Source organism: Phoenix dactylifera, unplaced genomic scaffold, assembly GCF_009389715.1.
Source record: "Phoenix dactylifera cultivar Barhee BC4 unplaced genomic scaffold, palm_55x_up_171113_PBpolish2nd_filt_p 000407F, whole genome shotgun sequence".
Lineage (NCBI taxonomy): Eukaryota > Viridiplantae > Streptophyta > Magnoliopsida > Arecales > Arecaceae > Phoenix > Phoenix dactylifera.
In genome coordinates, this window is record NW_024067848.1 from 77,949 (window position 1) to 97,954 (window position 20,006).

General features: G+C 48.4%; 3 protein-coding genes across 3 annotated transcripts; 1 reads left to right on the top strand and 2 right to left on the bottom strand.

Moving 5' to 3' along the window:
* Window positions 1-1,528: 1,528 nt before the first annotated feature.
* On the bottom strand, window positions 1,529-2,658 carry LOC108511750 (uncharacterized protein T27F2.1-like). Its single transcript, XM_039118764.1, has 3 exons — window positions 2,410-2,658; window positions 2,145-2,236; window positions 1,529-2,000 (listed from the first exon to the last, which is right to left on the bottom strand). Exons 1-3 carry the CDS (start codon window positions 2,656-2,658, stop codon window positions 1,529-1,531), a joined length of 813 nt encoding a protein of 270 aa, XP_038974692.1.
* Window positions 2,659-6,084: 3,426 nt separating this feature from the next.
* Window positions 6,085-7,298, bottom strand: LOC103720188 (protein PHOSPHATE-INDUCED 1 homolog). The gene has a single exon (XM_017845952.3). It carries the CDS (start codon window positions 7,175-7,177, stop codon window positions 6,233-6,235), a length of 945 nt encoding a protein of 314 aa, XP_017701441.2. The 5' UTR covers window positions 7,178-7,298; the 3' UTR covers window positions 6,085-6,232.
* A 6,462-nt stretch (window positions 7,299-13,760) lies between these two features.
* LOC120105966 (protein PHOSPHATE-INDUCED 1-like) lies at window positions 13,761-14,900 on the top strand. Its single transcript, XM_039118759.1, has one exon. It carries the CDS (start codon window positions 13,803-13,805, stop codon window positions 14,736-14,738), a length of 936 nt encoding a protein of 311 aa, XP_038974687.1. The 5' UTR covers window positions 13,761-13,802; the 3' UTR covers window positions 14,739-14,900.
* Window positions 14,901-20,006: the final 5,106 nt, after the last annotated feature.

The window sequence follows — 20,006 nt, forward strand, 5'->3', positions numbered from 1 at the left end:
CCCAAACTTCCTCGACCTCGGGAAGCGTCACCAGGTCGACAGCGTGCCCGAGCTCCCTTGACCTCGTGCTCGATCCCTCGATTAAGGTCGATATGCCCCGTGAGTCGACAGTAGAGTCCCAAACTTCCTCGACCTCGGAAAGCGTCACCAGGTCGGCAGCGAGCCCGAGCTCCCTCGACCTTGTGCTCGATCCCTCGACTAAGGTCGGGATGCCACGTGGGTCGACAGTAGTCCCAAACTCACTCGACCTCGGGAAGCGTCGCCAGGTCGACAATGAGACCAAGCTCCCTCAACCTCGGAAAGACAACAATGGGGTGGGACCTTCGCGGACCCTCCAACGCGCGTGCGCGCCTAAAACAGAATGACTGCGGTATTCTTCCCTGATCGGCTGGAGCGGGCTATGCTGTTGCGCGAGGCCCTGACCAAAGCGCCGTTTCATTCTGCAACGGACGATATTATCCGCAGAAGCGGACTCCAGGCCAAAGAATGCCTCTAAGAGCCGATCGCAGAGCGGAATCGGCTACCTCCACCTGAAGTGCTCGGCTCTAATGGTGCGAAAGATACCCTTCACCTGGCCCCTATATTATTGCATCCACTTGTTTATATACCATAACGATCGACAAAATTCCGATCAAGCTCGGGATCTCCCCCGATCAAGGTTGAGATGCCCTTCCGAGCCGGCCAAAAGCCGAAGTCTCAACCCCAGGCATGCTCTCACCACTAGTCTACAGGTTGATCTATACAGATCCCTGAATGAGGGCTCGGCCGAGTTTAAATGTCGGTCTAGGTTGACGCCTACCTGCAGCGACGGCCTCAAGCCTAAACACTCTAGCCGAGCTCAGAAGTGCTGAGTCGCTATGTTTCGATTCTACTAGTTGGTACGCCAACCAAATTCAAGGTTAATTGCCACGAAGGCCCTAACAATAGCTTGACTCTGGTCTACGATCCCCTCGGGGACCGACTCTAAAGTTTTGGCAAGCCTATACCCGGAAAGCCAAGTCTGAAGACTCGGCCAAGACCTTCCGGAAGATGATCTAAAGGCCTGACGAAACCCCTCCGGGGTCAAGACCGAGCTCAGCCCTCTCTGCGAGATTCGTATCCGAGCTCAAAGGCTCGGCGAAACTCGAATCCAAGCTCGAGGGCTCGGAGAAATTCGAATCCGAGCTCGAGGACGATGAATTTTCTCAAAGTCCAAGCTTGAAGCATTCCCTATCAAATCTAAGCTTAATGACTTAGCGAGCGCAATTGGGACTTAGCCGAGCCCGAGGAATACGCCAAAGGATATCTTAGTCTAAACGATTGAAAATCTATCCACTATGTAGAAGGAAAAGACAAGGCGAGCGCAAATTTAGGAAAAGAGAAGAGAATTCTTTATTGATAAAGCCCAGAGGCTAAGTACAAAACCAAGGTTCGGCCGTACAATTTCAGGGGCCGACCTTACAAAAAAAAAAACAAACAAACAAAGAAACAAAACCCTAAGAGGCGTGCGCAGCTCCGAGGTCATCCGCAGCAGTCATCTCGGCATGCTCTATCGGAGCTCTCTCTCAGGTCCATCCGCGACGTAGGTCTCGGCCTGGGTCTCACCAGCAGCCTGGAGGGCAGCATCAGAAGCTCCCTCGGGGTCCCCCTCAATGGGAACCTCAGCCTCCTCGGTCGCCTGAACTTCGGCCCCAGCCGGGTCTTCAGACCCATCCCCCTCCTCGACCCCTGCTCCGGGTTGGAGCAGATTGAGGTCGAACTCGGGGCAGAGCCTCCTCAGTTGGTTGCGGAAGTCCTCAAAGCGGCGGATGAGTCCATCCACGGCCTCTTCCTCCAACAGGTTGCGAAACTCTTCCGATTTCCTGAAGAGTCTCACTGCGTGCTGAGCCTCCTCCTGGGCCCTCTCCTCGCGGGTCTCGAGCTCCTTGACCTTGAGTTGGGCGCCCTTCACCTCCTGCTCGCGGACAGCGAGCGCCGAATGGTCCTCGGCTAGACGCGCCTTGGCAGCGCGCACCTCCGACCTGGCCAAGGCATGTGCGCCCTTCTCTTCCTCAAGCACCGCAGTTAGCGACCGAAGCTCGCCTTCGCCGGCCTCTACTCTTGCGAGCAGCTCCCTCCGCAGAAGCTCGGACTCGCCGAGCTTCGCCTCGGCCTGGCAGAGCTACCTCTCGGCCTCTTCTTGTCCCCTCTGACACCTTCGGGCCCGCTCCCGATAGTCAGACGCTATGTGCATCAGGGTCTCGACCTCATGAAGATGCTGTGAACAGCGAATGAACGAATGAGTTGAGGCTAAAAAATGAAAGCTGAAAACGAGGGTTAAAAAGGTAAACTTACCCGGATCGCGAAGTAATAGGTTCCGTCCAAGAAGCTGTTGTAGCTCGTGGACCGAATCTTGGCCTAGTCGGTCGGGAGCAGCGCAGCTCGGAAAACCTGCCGTGCTACAGCAGGATTCTCGAGGGCCGAGTCACCCTCAAAAACATCCCACAAAGGGAGGTACGGCCTCCTCTCCGATCGGGAATCGACTTCTGAGGGACCAGGGAGACTGAGCCTTGCTGGGCTCGGCGGGGCCGGGGGCGACCTCGGAGCACCCTGACTGCTCCCCGGCTTGGGATCCGAGCGCCGCTGCTCGACAGGACGTCGATCAGGGCGCTGAGAGATAGGAGCCGGGCAAGCCAACATCGCTGAAGCTCCCACGGAACCCGAGCCCCTGCGGTCGGTGCTCGGGACCTCCCGAGCAGGCCTGGAAGGCCCGCCCTGGGCTATGCTCGCCTCGGCGCCAGCACCAGCTGAAGACCTGGCCTTCTTCTTGGCTCGGGTGGGGCCCCACCAATCTCGGCTGCCCTCTTTCGGAAGCGAGCGTAGAGGGCTGCGTTCTTGGTCACCATCTTCGGAACGTCTCTAGAGGCAAGAAGGGAAAGTCAGAATGTTAGAGAAGAAACAAGAGCAAAATGAATTAAAAGAAAAAAAAAAAGAAAGAGAGAAGAAAGAACAACCACCACCACCCTTACCCTAAGGACGCGCCGAGCTCAAGCCTACGTTGACTAATGCGTCCTCGCTTATAAGGTCGTTCAGAAGAATGTTTTCCTCGAGGCCGTAAAGAGCGTCGAGGATCTTCTGCTCATTCTCGGACAATTTTGGGAGTTTGTTGGCAGTCTTGAGTCGGGCCTGCCCCCACCTGGTGTCGAATCCCCATGACCGCTTGGAGGACAAAAAGAAGAATTTCTCCTTCCACCCGTGAATGGAGGTCGGAGCACCCCGAAAGAATGACCGACCACCTCAAAGGGCAAGATACAACTATTCTCCGTCTCCCGGGTTGGACTTCAGTAAGAAGCACCACCGGAAGATGTTGACTGAGGTCGGTATCCCGTGCGCAAGGCACAGGGATTGAAAACCGACGATCGTCCTCCACGTGTTTGGAGCGAGCTGCGCTGGGACGAGCTGATAAGTCGCCAGGAGCTCGTTCACAAACCCGTGGAAGGGGAACCGCAGGCCGGCCCAGAGTGTTTCCAGATACACCCCGATCCGACCCGGGGGAGGCCTCGTTATTCGATCCTCCGGCCTCGCAGGTTCCAGACGAAACCCTCGCCGAGGGAAAAACCACTCCTCAGCCATCTCCACCTCCTCACCGCTCATGGCGGATCCGAATTCGTCCGGACCACGACCCATCCTAAAGAAACAATCAAAAGAGGGGGAAGGAACCAAAAAACGAAAACCCTCAGAGCAGACAAGGAGGAGGGAGAAAGCACCTTCTAAAACTTTGCCGGAGATGACAACGAATCGCAGGATTGGAGAGGGAAAGCTGGAGTAACCGCTTCGGGAGGCCGCCGGAAGAAACAAGGGGATACCGGAAAACACCAAGCTATGGCAACCAAATAGAAACCCTGAAACCGAGTTAAGGGTTTATATAAACCTCTCCAACGGCCCGGATCGACAAGACAAGATCTCGCCTCCCGTCCAGATTATGCCACGCGTCGGCCCCGAAAGCCGAAACGGCATATTAAATCGACGCCTTGAATGCAGAATCAAGGGGGCGCCGTATCGGATCGCGAGGCCCCATCATGAGCTCACAAAGCGAGGACACATCGAAAAGCAAAAGGATGTCGCCCCGTCTCCTCCCATTAAAAGCGCCTTGAAGTATGCGGAGCGCCGAAATAATTCAAAATCTCCCATCCCGCATTAATGCAAAAAACAACTACTTCCCGCGCCCGAGCCTGGTAGCGGCTCGAATTCGGAAGTCGTGGGGTTGTATTGGGGGAAAAATAAGCCGCTCCGAAACACGAGGGTATGCGGTCAGCATGTACCTGACAACGACCGACCAGGAGGCGTCCGTCCAGGCGCTCGGCCTGGCGCCCGACCAGGAGGCGCCCGTCCAGGCGCTCGTCCTGGCGTCTGACTAGGAAGCGCTCGTCCAGGCACTCGGCCAGGTGTCCGACCTGAAGGCGCCTGGCCCAGCATCGGACCTGAAGGCACCCAACCTATATACTATGGTCACATCCACCGACAGTACGACCAAGGACCATGTCCTGCCGCCGCCCTCAACAATTAATGCGCATGGTCTCTGCAGACCTCCGGCATACTCAACAATTAATGCGCATGGTCTCTGCAGACCTCCGGCTTACTCAACAATTAATGCGCATGGTCTCTGCAGACCTCCGGCTTACTCAACAATCAATGCACGTATTTCCAACTATCTACGGATCTCAAGCCCTCCACGGCAAATCTGCTCGGCAGCATTAAATCAGCCATGACAATTCCTGGGCTACGGCCTGATTGTCTACGGCAAGGCATTGACTCGCACTATCGTGCATTAATCCGCACGACACGCTCAATCACACGGTAACTTCGCCCCGTCATATCACAGGTAATCCATTACCCCACTATAAAAGGGGAACCCTCCTATCTTAGGGGTGTTGGACTCTGAAAATCCAAAAAAAAACATATCTCTTCTCTCCTTCTACACATTAGCCCCCTCTGACTTAAGCATCGGAGGGCCGGCGCCGGAAACCCCGGCCACCGTCTTCTTGCAGGTCTTCCGAAGGACGCCGCCCGCCGACGGACCACCTCCACCTGCCGTTCCAGCACCGAAGCTCCTCCTTCTCAGCCGACGGTCGCCTCCGGGTCTAATTTCCAGCAACAATGACCACAAGAAATGGTTAGTTTACTCGCAAGTTAGGATGTGTCTCAATGGTCATTCCCCATAACCAGAGATTCTAGATTCGATTTTTGAATGGTGCATCCTTAAAATCTAGATTTGGATAATTATAATGCAGGGTCTCTCTCTCTCTCAGAAAAATAAAAAAAACTACTGTTGTAGGGTTCATAAGAACATAAAATGAATCCTACTGGAGAAAGGTCATTATTATATGAGAAATACACCATGGCTTCTGCTAATATTTAAGGTTCGAATCTTGAGCTCAAGCTCTAATACGTTCGGCTGATGGTTATATAGACTATCAAATAGAAGAAGGGGTGTGGTCTTCATCTTTCATAAATGACAAGGAATACATAAAGTTAAGAGAGCGGATCCTGAATTGAGGCATGCATGATCCGATAGAGAAAATATTGAGCGATGGGGGGATTGAGATGCTGCATCGGTCCCAGCATTGCCTTTTCATGTTAAAGTTGAAGAGACTTAGGAAGCTAATTATGTTTCAAATCTAATTATGTTTTAATTAACATCAAATTCGTGGATTAGTGATCGCATATTGCAAACCCACCAAAATTTTATGCAAGATGTCATTTATTTGAAGGTACACCATGGTTTGCGTTGGATAATGGCAGTTTAAACATACAGTTGGAGCACTTTAAACATTCTTCTCTAAAATACTTACCATCCCATACGAGCTTCACAAAAATACCATGACATTTCTATAAAATGGTGAAAACCAGAAGAAAATTAGACAACCAAATTCCAATTGATCCGGCATATCTCTCCTCAACTGTTTTTCTCAAAATCAATTAACTTGAATATTGGAGGATTCTTCGCCGGATATAGCACAGGATATTCAACCTTCGCCTCGAATTCCAGTGGCAACAATCACCTTGGGCGATTAGCGATCGCTAAACCTCGTTAGTGATGTTTTTTAGGCATCAAGTCAATAAAAATAATAGAAAGACATAATTTAAATTTCATCGAATGAATGAAAGAATTACAAACCATATATATCTATAGTAACACTCAAGTGACCCCCCCCTATCTCTTTATCCGTGTACATCCCAGAGCCCACTACGACCATTAACTTTTCCCCCACTTCTACACCAGGGTGGAGCAGGAGGAAGTCGACGGGTCAAACAAAGCTGGAACCAGGTACTTCCTCCCGCTGGCCCCGTTCACGTTGTAGCTCGCCCCGGTGGTGGAGTCCACCAACAAATTCCCGGGATATCCCGGATACGCCCCCTTGGCATAAACCCCCGGGCACGCCGTCGCGGCCTCCAACGGCGCCTCGTTCGGCCCCTGGTAGAATCCGTCACCGAACGGGTTGGTCAACGTGCCGGCCATCATGCTCGCCAAGTTGATCACCATGCCGTCGATCCCGACGTCGCCGTTAGGCGCCACCAACGGCGGGGTCTGGGGCCCGTAGACCGGCTGGTGGAAGGGCCACGCGCACTGACCCGGGCACTGCGTCGCCGAGTTGCCGACCCAGATGTAAGCGAACCGGCCGGACTTAGACCGGGGCGAGGACCCGTGTGTCCCGCACCGGCTCATGCAGAACCCCTCGACCGCGACGTCAGCCGCCGTTAAGACGACATTGACGGCGTTCTTCGGAGCCCCGCGGCTCGCCAGCTTGGCGATGTCGGCGTCGGTGAGCGACTTGCCGAGGGAGTAGGAGTCGTCGAGGATCTGCTCACCGAGAGTGAGCGCAGGGAACTTGGTCTTCGACTGGGCGTAGTACTTTTCGGTGGTCTTCCACCAGGTGGACACCGACGGCGCCGGCTGCTTCTGGTCACTGCCCTTCGTGGAGAGGGAAGTGACGAAGTCGGAGATGATGGCTCGCTGCGAGGCGGCGAACTTACCGTACCAGATGAGGTTCACCGATACAGGACCGGTGAGGAGAGCCCCCTTGTGGTAGGTTAAGACTGGAGATTGTTCCTCCACTAAGACATTGAGCTTTCTAGCACCATAGGAGCACTGGAACAGAAGACAAGCTACTACTATAATAATACAAAGGATACAAGGCCTAATACTAGAAGAAGCCATTAGTATAGAACTAAAAGAGGACACTAAGGGAGAGGAGAGGTCTCGGGTTATATTATATGCTTCTTTCCGAGAGGAAGAGAGGAGATTTGTTTGTAGCTGGGTGAGGGAGAAGGGTGGGCTTAGGGGGGGTTTATATAGTGGCAGGGAAGGGAAGAGGGTTACGAGATGGTGTTATTGATTAAATAATTCATGGAAGGTGAGTCGAAACAGGGGACAAAGGTGGTGGCCCCAAGGAGGAGCTTTAGGGTCATGAAGGCGACGCGGTCTGGGTTCAGAACGGTCACTAAACAGCTGGCTGCCGCGTGCTATTAACAGCTGTAACATTTAGGAAAGGTTTTCTCTTCCTACAATGGCCCTGCATCGGTAACCAGGCCAGTGACAGGGGTGGAAGGGAGCGTTTTGGATGAGAACGGGGTATTTTGGGCAAAGAGTGGGATAAGGGTTTTGAAATTTTAGAACGTTAGGAGGGGGGCACAGGCTGGAATTTCTTGGAAATGCGTACAAGGTTTGGTTGCGTGAAGGGCAGTGCGCGTACTAATAATGATGCTTTGGATAGGGATGCGCGTACGTGCCAGCTCGGTGGGCGCTGTATCGGACACCACCTGCTCACCAGAAACTCGTGAGTTCTGGATCTGGTCACCTTCCGGTGGTCTACTGACGTATATGCAGAGGCGGAAATTTTTTTTTTTTTTTTTTTTTTTTTTTTTTTTTTTTTTTTTTTGCTGAAAGCGGGTGTTTCATACAGTGCGGGTACGAATACACCCAATGAAGTCAAAATACAAGACCTCACGGAGTGCCAATGGCAGCTCCGCCTCTCCTACCCAAAGGGCGTACCCCGAGTGGTGGGCCACATGGCCAGCCACCCAGTCGGCTGCCCCATTGGCCTCCCTGAATACATGTTTGGCCAAAGTGGCCCCACCCTGACTCATCATCACAATATCGCGAATCAGGGGATGGTCTGTGGTCTCACCCCCCAATCCCCTCTGAATCCATCGGACAACAGTGGCCGAGTCCCCCTCCAAGATAACCGAACTGGCCCGCAAAACTGCCCTCGCATGTCGAAGGCCTGCCCAGGCGGCATGCAACTCTGCTCCAGGCACCGATGTATCGAACAACTGACAGCCACCTGCGGCCACTACCCTGGAGTGTGGGCCTCGTATGACAAAGCCTGCACCGCCCCGCGTGCCGCCATCCAGAACCGACCCATCGAAGTTGACCTTGAGGAAGCTCAGGGGTGGGGGCTCCCAGGTGAAAAACACCAACTGGGAAGCTGCCGAAGCAGGGGGGAACCCCAGGTGTCCCGAGCTATCAAAGGTCTATCTGTAGAAAGGGCGGGTCTGAACTCCAAAGCCTGTGCTCGAGCAAGCTCTGCCACAAACCTCGGTGACACCCTGCGCTCACCGAGAGTGCGGGCATTCCTTGCCAGCCAGATCTGAAGCGCTGTGCAAGTAGCTCTGATGCCCTCCTCGCGAGTCCGTAAACTGGCTAACCACTGCCGTGTCACCCTGAGAAACTGTAGCCGCTCACTCCGGGCCCCCCGCGGGATCCCAGCCCACTGCCATGTCGTCCGCGCCCATGTACACTGGAAGAGCACATGGTCCACTGACTCCTCAGCACCGCACGTCCCGCACTCAGCTGGGACCCCCCAACCTCGCCTGCTCAGCTCTGCTCTCGTAGGAAGTCGGCTCCAGAACACCTTCCATAGAAAGAGAGCAACCCTCGGATGAAGTCCAGACCTCCACATCCAGGTACAGTTCGGCCCCGGCTCATGCCCTGGCTGAATGGCGCGCGTGATGTCTCCCAACCTAACGCTGGCCTGGCTCGAGGTGCCCCACACCCTGACGTCTGGCCCCCCACATCCTGGTAACGGGAGGGATCGGATCCTCGCAGCTAGGTGTACCCCGAACAATAGCCTGAGTCTGGCCTCATCCCATACTGCCCCTCCTGGTACAAGGAGATCGCACACCCGCAACCCCTCCTGATCGGATCCCATACTGCCTCTATGTTTGACACAGAGGCGGTTGAGGCGGAAATTTTTACATGCAGATCCTAGCGCTGAAGGACTAACTTGAATGAGAAAATAAGAGTACTCTGCTACTTTTTCCAATGCCCCATCACTCTTAAAATGTTCTTGAACTGCATCATCAATTGTGTCCGTTATGTGACCAGTTTAATCCATTGTTCTAAGACTTCGGTTTTTTGAGAGCTCATAAACAAATGATGAAGATTGAAGGCATGAAATAGATCGAAAAGAGGTCCGTCATCTGAAAAACTACTTATAAAAAGTGAATACCCTCTGCTCTTAAGTCTTAATATGATGACATTGTCGAACTATGCGACATTTATAATTAAATGTTTGCAATCTATTGATGCTTTTTCTCACCTCTCACTTTATCTTTTTTTAAAAAAAGTGGTAATAGGTTTAACTAACACATGAGCATTCGATTGATGTATCAACCTCTTAAACAATTATTTTTATGAACTCAAAGGACTTATAGCATTATGCATATGACGCGCATTATATAAAAAATTATGTTCACATTAGATATGCAAGCCACACCATGCCCAGCAGTAATTCATTTTCAAAAATACAGGACTTTTTTTTTTTTTTTGGTGAATCGACAGCTCATACTATCCTAGCATGAGTACAGCCAGCTACATCAGCATCAAGCAAGCAACATAAAGTAAAAGAAACAGAAAACTGCTGAGTCTAGAGAAACTCTCCAGAGTGATGTACAGTGAAGGAGGCAATCCAGTCAGCCGCCTGGTTCACCTTCCGAAAGACATGCCCAACCTGAAGAATCCGGCACTCCCGTAGCATTCGGCAAATATCACTCAGAAGCATGTGCTCCACCACCTCCCGCCCCCTCTCCTTGAGGCGCGCTATCGGGGAAGTTAAGTCTTCCTCCAGAATGATGCAGCCTACCTGCAAAACATAACTCGCATAAGAAAACCCCTCCCAGGCCTCGAAGGAGCGGCAACCCCCTGCTGCAATCAGTCTGGCACCATGATCTTTGATGACAAAAGCTACTCCCGCCAGATCGCCACCGCCGGGCAAGCTTCCATCGAAGTTCACTTTTAGGTAGCCAGGAGGTGGGGGCTCCCAAGAGACAAAGACAAACCCGGACGCTGTGGTAGCGAAGAGGGGGTCTCAGATATTCCTAGCTATCCCAGATGAATCAAGCTCAGTGGCCTTCAAGATCTCCATTGCCTGATAGAGAGCCCGCTCTACAATGGACCTCCGGGGAGCCATCCTCCCCTCAAAAACTCTGGCGTTCCTGTTCAGCCAGATATGATATGCCAGGTAGACAACAGCAGTACCCCATCCAGCAGTGCTCGGTGATCGTAAGGCAATCCTCACCTGCTGTAAAAAATCAAAGGTAAGCCCAGGGAAGGATGCCCTCCTCCAGCCCTGAACTGCTCGTGGGCACTCAAAAAGCACATGGCTAATAGTCTCCACCGCCTCCGGACAGTTCATGCACATCCCAGACTACCTCTATCCCCCTCCTGGCCAATATCCTCCTGGTCGGCATGCAGTCCCAGACTACCTTCCAAATGAAAAGTGCCACCCACAGATGAGCCCGCATCCTCCAAATCCACCTGCCCTCACAGCACCTGGCCGGCTCACCCTCCAACAACATCTATACATCAGCTGCCCTCATTCTAGCTGACCCACTTGCCGCCCACACCTGCCTATCACAGCATGAGCTAAGGGTGGAAGGAGGTATGTCACACTTGGGTGGTAACGAGATCTGAGCTACAAAATAGACCCAAGCGAATCTCTACAAACTGGTCCAAGTCCGAGTACTGACCCCAACAGTAACAACTGTACCCAGCTGCCCCGTTTTCTTTATAATCTTTCCCCACTTTCCTCTTTCCAGAAAGAAGAAAACAAACCCCTTTGCAATCGCTGCTCTCCGTGTCCCTCTGGCCGCAGTCCGCAGTCTCTGGTATATCCGACAACAACCTTTATAAAAACCAAGGAATTATTCGCTGCCCAAGCATTTGATTGTTTTGCTACATTATTTTGCTGTCTTCTCGTTTCTCTTGTTTGCAAGTGATAATGGAGTGGGTTCGGTTCCAAAGCTGTCACCCTTGGAGGAGATAAGTGGGCTCTGTTAGGCTCCGGCGTGTCTCATGGGTGTCTCGGCCTTCTGGTTTTGTAACTTAGGGACGAGTGGCATTCGTAGTGTTAAGCAATCTCATTCCACCAAAATGACTTCAGAAATTTGATGTACTTTGTGCGCAGATGTAATTTGTATGCTTTATTACATGTTAGCTAGCCATTAATGGTGGCATGACAAACAACTTGAACCTTCAAAATAAGTATTATTGTTATCAACTCAGAAAGTTGCCATAATTTGGTTATTGCTTTCCATGCATAATTATAGAGTATATGTTTGTTAAATCTATTTAAGAGTTGTAGCTAGGCTTGAGACAACGATTAGGACTATAAACAAACCAAGTCCTTCCTGAACATTAATGGTTTCGGTGTAGTAGTTGGCTCCACCAAGTGCATTCGATTGAAAGCAGACAAAGCTCAAGTTTTATTTAATGATCAGCTCATTTATAAACGAGACCCTAGAGCCAGGGAGCACGTGCACATGCTGAATGAACGCCGAAGAGGGTTGAAGTGCCATAAACTTCTGGGACTTGCTTGGAACCGTCCTCACCCAAAAAGCCATCAACTTAAGGACTCTAGTTAAGGAACCTTCCCCACCCGATACCAAGGGCATGGCCTCCCCGGGTCCTATGCTTTTCGACAGCCCCACGGATGACCATATAACCTATATGGTAGTAGAGGTCTCCAGCCGTCTCTAGGCCACGACATATTAAACTACTATGAAGTTGTCCTTGGCTAAAGATACCAGAGACTTTATAACCTGGATCCCAGTAGCTGTTCGCCACCAATGTTTGCTCCAGAATTCCACGGTCCACCCTTGGCATCATGTCTCACGAAACTGAGAGGAAGCACCCTCTCATTCTCCTAATATTATATTACCATTGATATGCCTCGAAATCGACCATGGCAGACCGATCAATTAAAGCTAGAGATGCATGGAGAGTTTTTAGAATTTCAAATTCTCTCCCTAGCTAGTAATACCTATTACAAAAATATCTGACATTACCGACGCTTTTTAATGAATTTGCCAACATGAAAATGCACTACTAGTAAAATTTCTGACACTTTCTAAAACGTCGCAAAAGCGTCGACAATTCTACCGTGGAAAAATAATTTTATGATGCTTTTATTTTGCATCGTGAGTTATAAAAAACGACGTTTATAGGCACCACTAATTGCCTACGCTGAAGTGATTATATTAAAAAGCGTCTAAGGACTATCAAGGGGCAGTATCATCATTATCTCTATGACTACTGGAAGCATTAGAAATCTACAAGAAAAAAATAAATACTTTAGAAGTTGAGAATACAAAAATCATAAAGTAATATAAATTATTAAACTCATCTCCTTTATCTCTTTCTGATTGCTACCTTCAGACTACAAGACTCTGTAATGTTACTACTATATCTGGCATCATGAGTATATCTACTCACTGCAGACAACTGAGTGTGGGTAACTCTAACGCGATAACTCCTCACTCGACTATAATGCTCCGGTCCAATCAATTTAGCGAACGTCTGAGTTTTGACGTAACTGATCTAGACAACTCAAATTAATCAAAACCATTTCCATTGATTTGTTAACTAACAATCAAATTGTAGAGCAAATATTCCAAAATTAAAAATATATATATAACTGATGAGTCCACGAGTCAAAAAAGTCATTGTAACGGTGGTGGTGTACCATTTCAGGCCAAGCACGTATTCAAAAAGGCTAATGAAGTCATGGACTAGATGTCCTCGTATGTTGCTAGTCACTTGGAGAATGCCCTTTGAGTTGGAGAGAGAGAGAGTTGCTGAGAGCACGCTGGTTACGTTCTTGTTGTTTTCTAACTTTGTTGGATGTATCGTACTACAAATATATGAATTATCTACTTTAGCGCAAAAAAAAAAGAAAAATTATTGTAACCCGCATTATTAATTAAACATGTCCCACTGTTTAGACTTGCTCCCTGACACGTGTGGGAAACATTGAGCTGTTCTCGAGACAAACAGCCATCGCACGCTGACATAGACTGTGGACTCCCAAGGGAATGGGGCACATGCACTCGCTTAATGATCGGCTGAGATGGTTGAAAGCTAGCCATCCAATTTTGAGTCTATCTTGGAAGTTGGAATTTTCCCGACCCATTAAGCCATCCAACTGAGACTAAGCCAGGAACCCATCCCTACCCAATTCCCCGGCCACCTCTCCACGTTCTGTTCTATTAAACTACAATATTTAAGAGGCCATTGGTCTAAGATTTTGAACTTTAGATAGTCACAAAAGACCAGAGAAGGGTATAGAATGGATCCCAATTCCACTCCACATAGTGCGTTCCACAATGTCTCACGAAGCTGAGACGAAGCCCTCTTTACCTTATTTATTTTATTCCGAGTGACCAATTATTGAACGCACTCTCCCCTACTCACCTACTTATATATATACCTCCTTTCACCACTCATCCAACTCCATCAAAAACCTCTCCTTTCTTCCGTCTTTTGAAACCTTCCCCATTCCCAAATGGCTTCAACTCAAATAGCTAGCGCCACCCTTCTAGCTCTAGTACTAGTGTGCTTGGCCCAAGTGTGCATGGGATCCAGAAAGCTAGCCACCTTGGTCCAACCAACACCACTCGAATACCACAATGGAGCAGTGCTCCAAGGTGACGTCCCCATCGCCATCCTCTGGTATGGCAAGTTCACCCCATCCCAAAAGTCCATCATCTCCGACTTCCTCCTCTCCCTCACCCCGCAACCCCACCAAAAGCTATCAAGTCCTTCCGTGTCTCAGTGGTGGAACACCATAGATGCGGTCTATTTGAGCAAGGCTGGAATCAAGAGCTCAAAGATGACCCAAATCCTTTTGGCTGGCCAAGTCTCGGACGAGATGTGCTCTTTGGGCAAGTCCCTTACGAGAGACCAAATCTCCGAGCTGGCGGCGAAGGCTGGCCCGAAGAAGGGCGGGATCGCGTTGCTTTTAACGGCCGCGGACGTGACGGTCGAGGGGTTCTGCATGAGCCGGTGCGGGCTCCACGGCTCGGACCGGAGGTCCGGCTCGGCCTACATCTGGGTCGGCAACCCGGCGACCCAGTGCCCGGGTCAGTGCGCCTGGCCCTTCCATCAGCCGGTCTACGGGCCACAGACCCCGCCGTTAGTGGCGCCTAACGGCGACATTGGGATTGACGGCATGGTGATGAACCTGGCAAGCATGATGGCCGGGACGGTGACCAATCCGTTCGGCGACGGATTCTACCAGGGGCCGAAGGAAGCGCCGTTGGAGGCGGCGACGGCGTGCCCGGGGGTTTATGCCAAGGGGGCGTATCCGGGATATCCCGGGGATTTGTTGGTGGACCCTACAACGGGGGCAAGCTACAACGCGAATGGGGCCCGCGGGAGGAAGTATCTTGTCCCGGCCTTGTTTGATCCTTCGACGTCCTCCTGCTCCACCTTGGTTTAGGATTGGGATTTAGTTGTTTCTAATTGGAAGATTTGGGATTTTGAGACATGGTTTTGTATGTAGATATGGAAGAGAAGTTTGAAAAATGTAATTCTTTCATTGGTTGATGATCTCTCTATCTTGGAAAATAAATATAATAAAGAGAAAAAAGTTTATCATTTTGATCTTGTCTTTGGGAAGAAGACTTGAAGGACACTACTATGATTCATTTACTATCATTCTATCAATTGGTATCAGATTTTAGGAAGTTGGACTATTGCTTGACATGTTAGCGGCCAAAGGAAAGCCGGCTCTGTAGAAATATAACGAAGTATGAACTTCTGCTTTAAAAAAGTTCACGTTTGACAGCATCTCAGCTCTGTACGTGCTCACTGACAATTTGGTTGGCCTGATTTTGCCCATAGAACAATACTAAAAAATATAACTTAGTTCATCTTAAGAGGCTTGATTTGCGTCAGATCTTTTGCTTGCAGCTCAACTTGTTTGGCTTGCTTTGTTGAAGTGTCAAAATATTATGCAATTCATAGCATGGCCTGCTTCCATTCACTTGGTCATAGTTTCATCCCCGAATTTGGAGTATTTTTTTTTTGAGGCCATGTGTTTTTACTGTTCTTTGTGCAGATTCCTCCTTCATATGCTTGTCCCTTTCACTTGTTCATGTTATGAGAACCTTGAATATGGCCACTGGTTGCAGGAGAGCTCGTGATATACCATGAGGACAAGCCTGGCCTTAACCTATGATTATTGCGGGAATTCAAAAACTTCTGACATATATGAGATCAACATCTAGAATATCCCTTGCTAATACACAATTCTTCTTTTATGATGATCAAAGGAAATTTTATAGGGTCTACAGAAGTCGAATTGAATGACAAAAGAATATTGCAAACATATACTGCAATTTGATGCTTGTATCCTCAATCATCAAATTATCTAATGTAGTTTCAAACAAGCTGTTAATATTTTCATGCAAATAAACAAAGAACCTTTTTTTCTTGATTTTAGCCTTATCATTTGTATTTTATTTTTGAATAAATTATAAAAATCTTTCTGTGGTTTACGTTTAATACATTTACACTCAATAATCTGTAAAATATACATTTAAATCTAATTAAATTGACCTTGTTAATGAATTAATTTACCTCATATAAAAAGTCAAAATTGCTCGAGTGAGGAAGACAATACATACATTTTTTTATATTCTTGGATGGCTGTTATATTATGTAAGATAATTTTGATTATTTTTAAAATTTTCTTACATGGCATTTGAATCCCATTTAAAGTTAATGGTTTTCTGTTAAGTTTAGATTAAAATGTTAGAAAAAAATAAATTTTAGGAGAGTAAGCGTAGAATTTTTATCCAATTGGATGTAAATATAATTTATTCTTAATCGTAAAAAAAAATTTGTAATTTTTTTTATTTTTATCTAATATTGTACAAGTTTTAGTTCTCCATCTTGTTCGAGCAATTTATGCATTGTTCTACACTGCTCGGCCAACATCAACAGGAAGATTGTAGTTAATTAAGCATTCAACTCCACTAAGGCTCAAAGAAACAGGCAAATTAAAATTGAAGATCTCCAGCTAAACATCGTTCCTTTCTCATCTTTCTCATTATTCCTTTTTGGTCCTCGTGCTTCATTTGAAACACAATATTCTGAGCACCTTTCTCAAAGCAATATTTTTTCTTCTGCTGTAGGGCTGGAAGTGGGCCGGGCCGGGTCGGGCCAAACCCCTACCCAAGCCCGGCCCTAATTTTTTTTCCGGGCTTCGGGCCGGGCCGGGGCCCGAAAAATTTTTAAGGAACAAGGCCCGAGCCCGGCCTGAGCCCGGCCCGAGCCCGGCCCGAGCCCATTTGGGCCGGCCCAGTTGGGCCCTAACCTGGGCTGGCCCGTTTGAGTAACATAGGGAAGCCAGGACCTCAAACAACGCATGAGACTATCAACCTAGAAGATAAGGCTCTTTACCAAACTCCAACAAATTGAATGGACCTATTGCCAGTTGCTGTGTCTTAAATTCTTGTCCACCAACCTGCAATAAATTCGGAAACCTGACACATTAGGTGGCTAAAAGTAATTGCATCTTGTGCTTAACAGCTATGAATAATCTCACTTCGCACATGAATTTGAAGCATCAGAGCACAGGGATGATGCCACCAACAGAATCTTGGTACTTTTGATACAGTTCTGTAAATTTGAAATATACAATACAACAAAGGTGTCCCCTTCATTCCAAAAGCTAAATACACTTGATTCGTATTATCAATCCAGAAACTGCAAAACTTATCAGGGAATGGGGTGAAATAAAAAAAAACATATTTCGATTACCCAAGGAGATGAATCTGCGAGAACTATATACAAGTCAAGCTTCGGAGTTTCTGGTTTTTTGCGCACTCCTCCTGCAATGTATTAGAATAAAAAAAACTTAAGATGTGAACCATCTGCCAGCAGGGACATGGAATGCTGACAGGGAAGCAACCAGCAAACGAAAGAACTGGTGTTAGAGTATTCACTCCTGGTAACATCCCAAGTAAAAAATGAAGACAATCTGCAAACATTTTTTAGAGTGGTTTTAAACGAAATGCAAACGCGTTCGGGCTGAGTATGGGCCGCGTTCGGGCTGAGTATGGGCGCGGGCTTGGGTCGGGCCCGGGCCGGGCCAATGAGATACCCGAGCCCGGCCCGAAATAGAAATGGGCTTAATTATTCAGCCCGAGCCCGGCCCGAAATGCATTGGCCCTAGCCCATAGCCCGGCCCGCGGGCGGCCCGACCCGATGGGCTTCGGGCCGGCCCGAGCCCACTTCCAGCCCTATTCTGCTGTCAGCAGCCTAGTCCTCATGCGTTTGTTTGCAACCCTCCCCACCCTCCAAAGCCTCGTCTCTGCTGCCGTCCACATCCTCCAAAACACTTCACTCCCCTAAGAATGCTTCTGTAACTCTGCCGAACTCTATCCACATTCATGCATCTCCTTCGAAGCTCACAATGTAATCCAACGCCATTGAATCTGTGGAGATCTCACCAAGTTTCTTTTCCCAGCCAAGCTTCTTTTCCCAGCCAAGCTTTTCTAAAACCTCAACTTGGACCCTCACCAACCAACACATAACATGGTGCACACCATTGTTTCGTTTGGAAACCTAAACGTTGGCAAGTCTAAGACATACTTCATGGCTTCCAAGGCCAGATAGTACAAGACAAGCACTTAGATCCACCCCAGAGCAGCACGGCCGGCCCTAGGTGTTTGTCTCTCACTTAAATGCTTGTAGCCTCTGGACTCGTAGTGTTTTGGACTTGGGAAAGATGGCAAGGGATGGGTATGCGTTTGGTTCCCATATCCCGTGAAGGGAAATTTCATACCAAATGGATTGGGTACGGAGAGTACTATCATGTCCCGGAACATGAAGGCCCACTGCCTCCCCATGCACCTTATCTACGAATTTGATTGTGTCCTTAGCCGATTACAAAGTTTGATGTCTCCAATCTCTATGCAAGCTAAAGTAAATTTTATGACAGGGAAACGGAAACAAGACAAAGTGAGAGGAATGGAGATTCCCGTGATCCACTGTGCATCAAGGTACATTCATTTGGATTTGGATGCTGGCCTCAAACTCTACGCCGGAAATCATATTCCTTTCAATTCTTCCAATGCTTGTTCATGCACCCTACTCTCCTAGCATCGTTCTGTGGGAGCAATTCCCTCGTCCACTGTGTTCTCGCTATAATTTTTTTTTTTTAAAGAGTAGAAGAAATTATAGGCAGACGTTGAGGGTATTTCTAATAATAAATCCTCACGTGCCATGAGATCGAGCTTAAGGCATGTGCTAGAGAACTTGATGCTAGTGATTTTGTCTTTGGCATTGTAATTTGTATCTTGCTCCAATGAGAACATCAAATTAGCCCAAGCCACTTTTCAGACAAACAAGGCTACTTAGGGGTGGATACGCATCCTCGAGATCCAGCCCTCTTAATCTGCCATGCCGACGTCCTCCTGATCAGTCCAAGTAGGTCCTTGGCTTTCATCTCTGGCTTGCCTATCCGGTTCCAAACCCTTCTATCCACAGCCTCACATGCAGGGATCGCCAGCGCTAGAACCTGCTCGGCCAGCTGCTCGCCAAATGCCCATCGGACGAAATGCTCATTCCATCCCGCTCTCCTGGTGCAAACATGCTCGCATGCTCTCTCTCACAGTTCATTCTTGGGACACTTTCAAAAGCCAGAAGAATTGCCTTAGCTACAATGATAATGTCCCTTTTATTGTCACAAAATAATAGAATGTCATCCGCAAAGAGCAAGCTTTTGATTGAAATGAAATTTTGATTCTCTCTAGTATCTTCAATGAGACCAATGTCAACTGCCTGCTTAAGGAGAGTCGGAGATAAAGGGTCTCCCTGCCTTAGTCCTTGCTTGCCCCTGATCTATTTATAGTTCCCATTTACAAGAGCAAACGAGGCGAACAAAGGAAGAGTTTGAATCCAGTCAATCTAAATTGTAGGAAAGCCTCCGGCTTGGAGCACTAAGAATAGGAAATCCCAACTGACCTTGTCAAGGGCTTTCTTGAAATCCAATTTGCATTGAACACTCTTGTACCCAGATCTGATACAATAAGCTAGAATTTCATGGGCTTTCTTGAAATCCAATAAGCTTTCTTAAATTCCTCATGAAGGATCAGGAGATCATTCTTAATCAAGCACCAGTATCTTCGAAAGAAGGAGAGAGTGAGAAACAAGCTGCTCTTGGTGCCATTGAATTTCTGATTTCATCACAATAAAAGGCTTCCGAAAGAGCAGTGAGAACGACAGAAGCATGGCCAGGAAGTAGGCTCCGATTAATAGAATTCCCAAACAAGCTTTTGAGGTATGCATGCAGCTTTAAGGCAATCTTTCCCTGGGAATTGTACACAATCCCATTGTCCAAAAGAGAGGCTATATCATTTCTTCGCTTGGACCAGACAATTTAACAGGCCATTTTGGACTCCAATATATAACCTTTTCTTTTTCTCTGAGCGGAGAAATTTAACTTGAGGTTTTCTTTTTAGGTGGAGAAAACAAAGTTAATTTCTTGTTCCTTGTGTGTGGTATGACAAGGATTTGATGAAAAAAAATAATGCCTTCTTTTCTGGCTCGGGCCCTTGCTAGATTTCCTTCATATGTAGCTCTTGACGTGGCTGTTTATCTCTTCCCAGATTCCATCATGATCATTAAGACACAACTGCCTATCATTGCTAATGACATGCAGCATGACTGTTATTGTAGCCTGTAGGCTTTTGGGTGG

What these genes read in the sequence shown, in the direction of transcription:
- LOC108511750 (XM_039118764.1), bottom strand. Translation starts at nt 2,658, where the DNA reads ATGTTGGCTTGCCCGGCTCCTATCTCTCAGCGCCCTGATCGACGTCCT. An exon ending in ATCCTGCTGTAGCACGGCAG is followed by an intron (nt 2,237 to 2,409) that starts GTTTTCCGAGCT and finishes CGCTGTTCACAG; the next exon opens with CATCTTCATGAGGTCGAGAC. An exon ending in GGACAAGAAGAGGCCGAGAG is followed by an intron (nt 2,001 to 2,144) that starts GTAGCTCTGCCA and finishes TGCCTTGGCCAG; the next exon opens with GTCGGAGGTGCGCGCTGCCA.
- LOC103720188 (XM_017845952.3), bottom strand. Translation starts at nt 7,177, where the DNA reads ATGGCTTCTTCTAGTATTAGGCCTTGTATCCTTTGTATTATTATAGTA.
- LOC120105966 (XM_039118759.1), top strand. Translation starts at nt 13,803, where the DNA reads ATGGCTTCAACTCAAATAGCTAGCGCCACCCTTCTAGCTCTAGTACTA.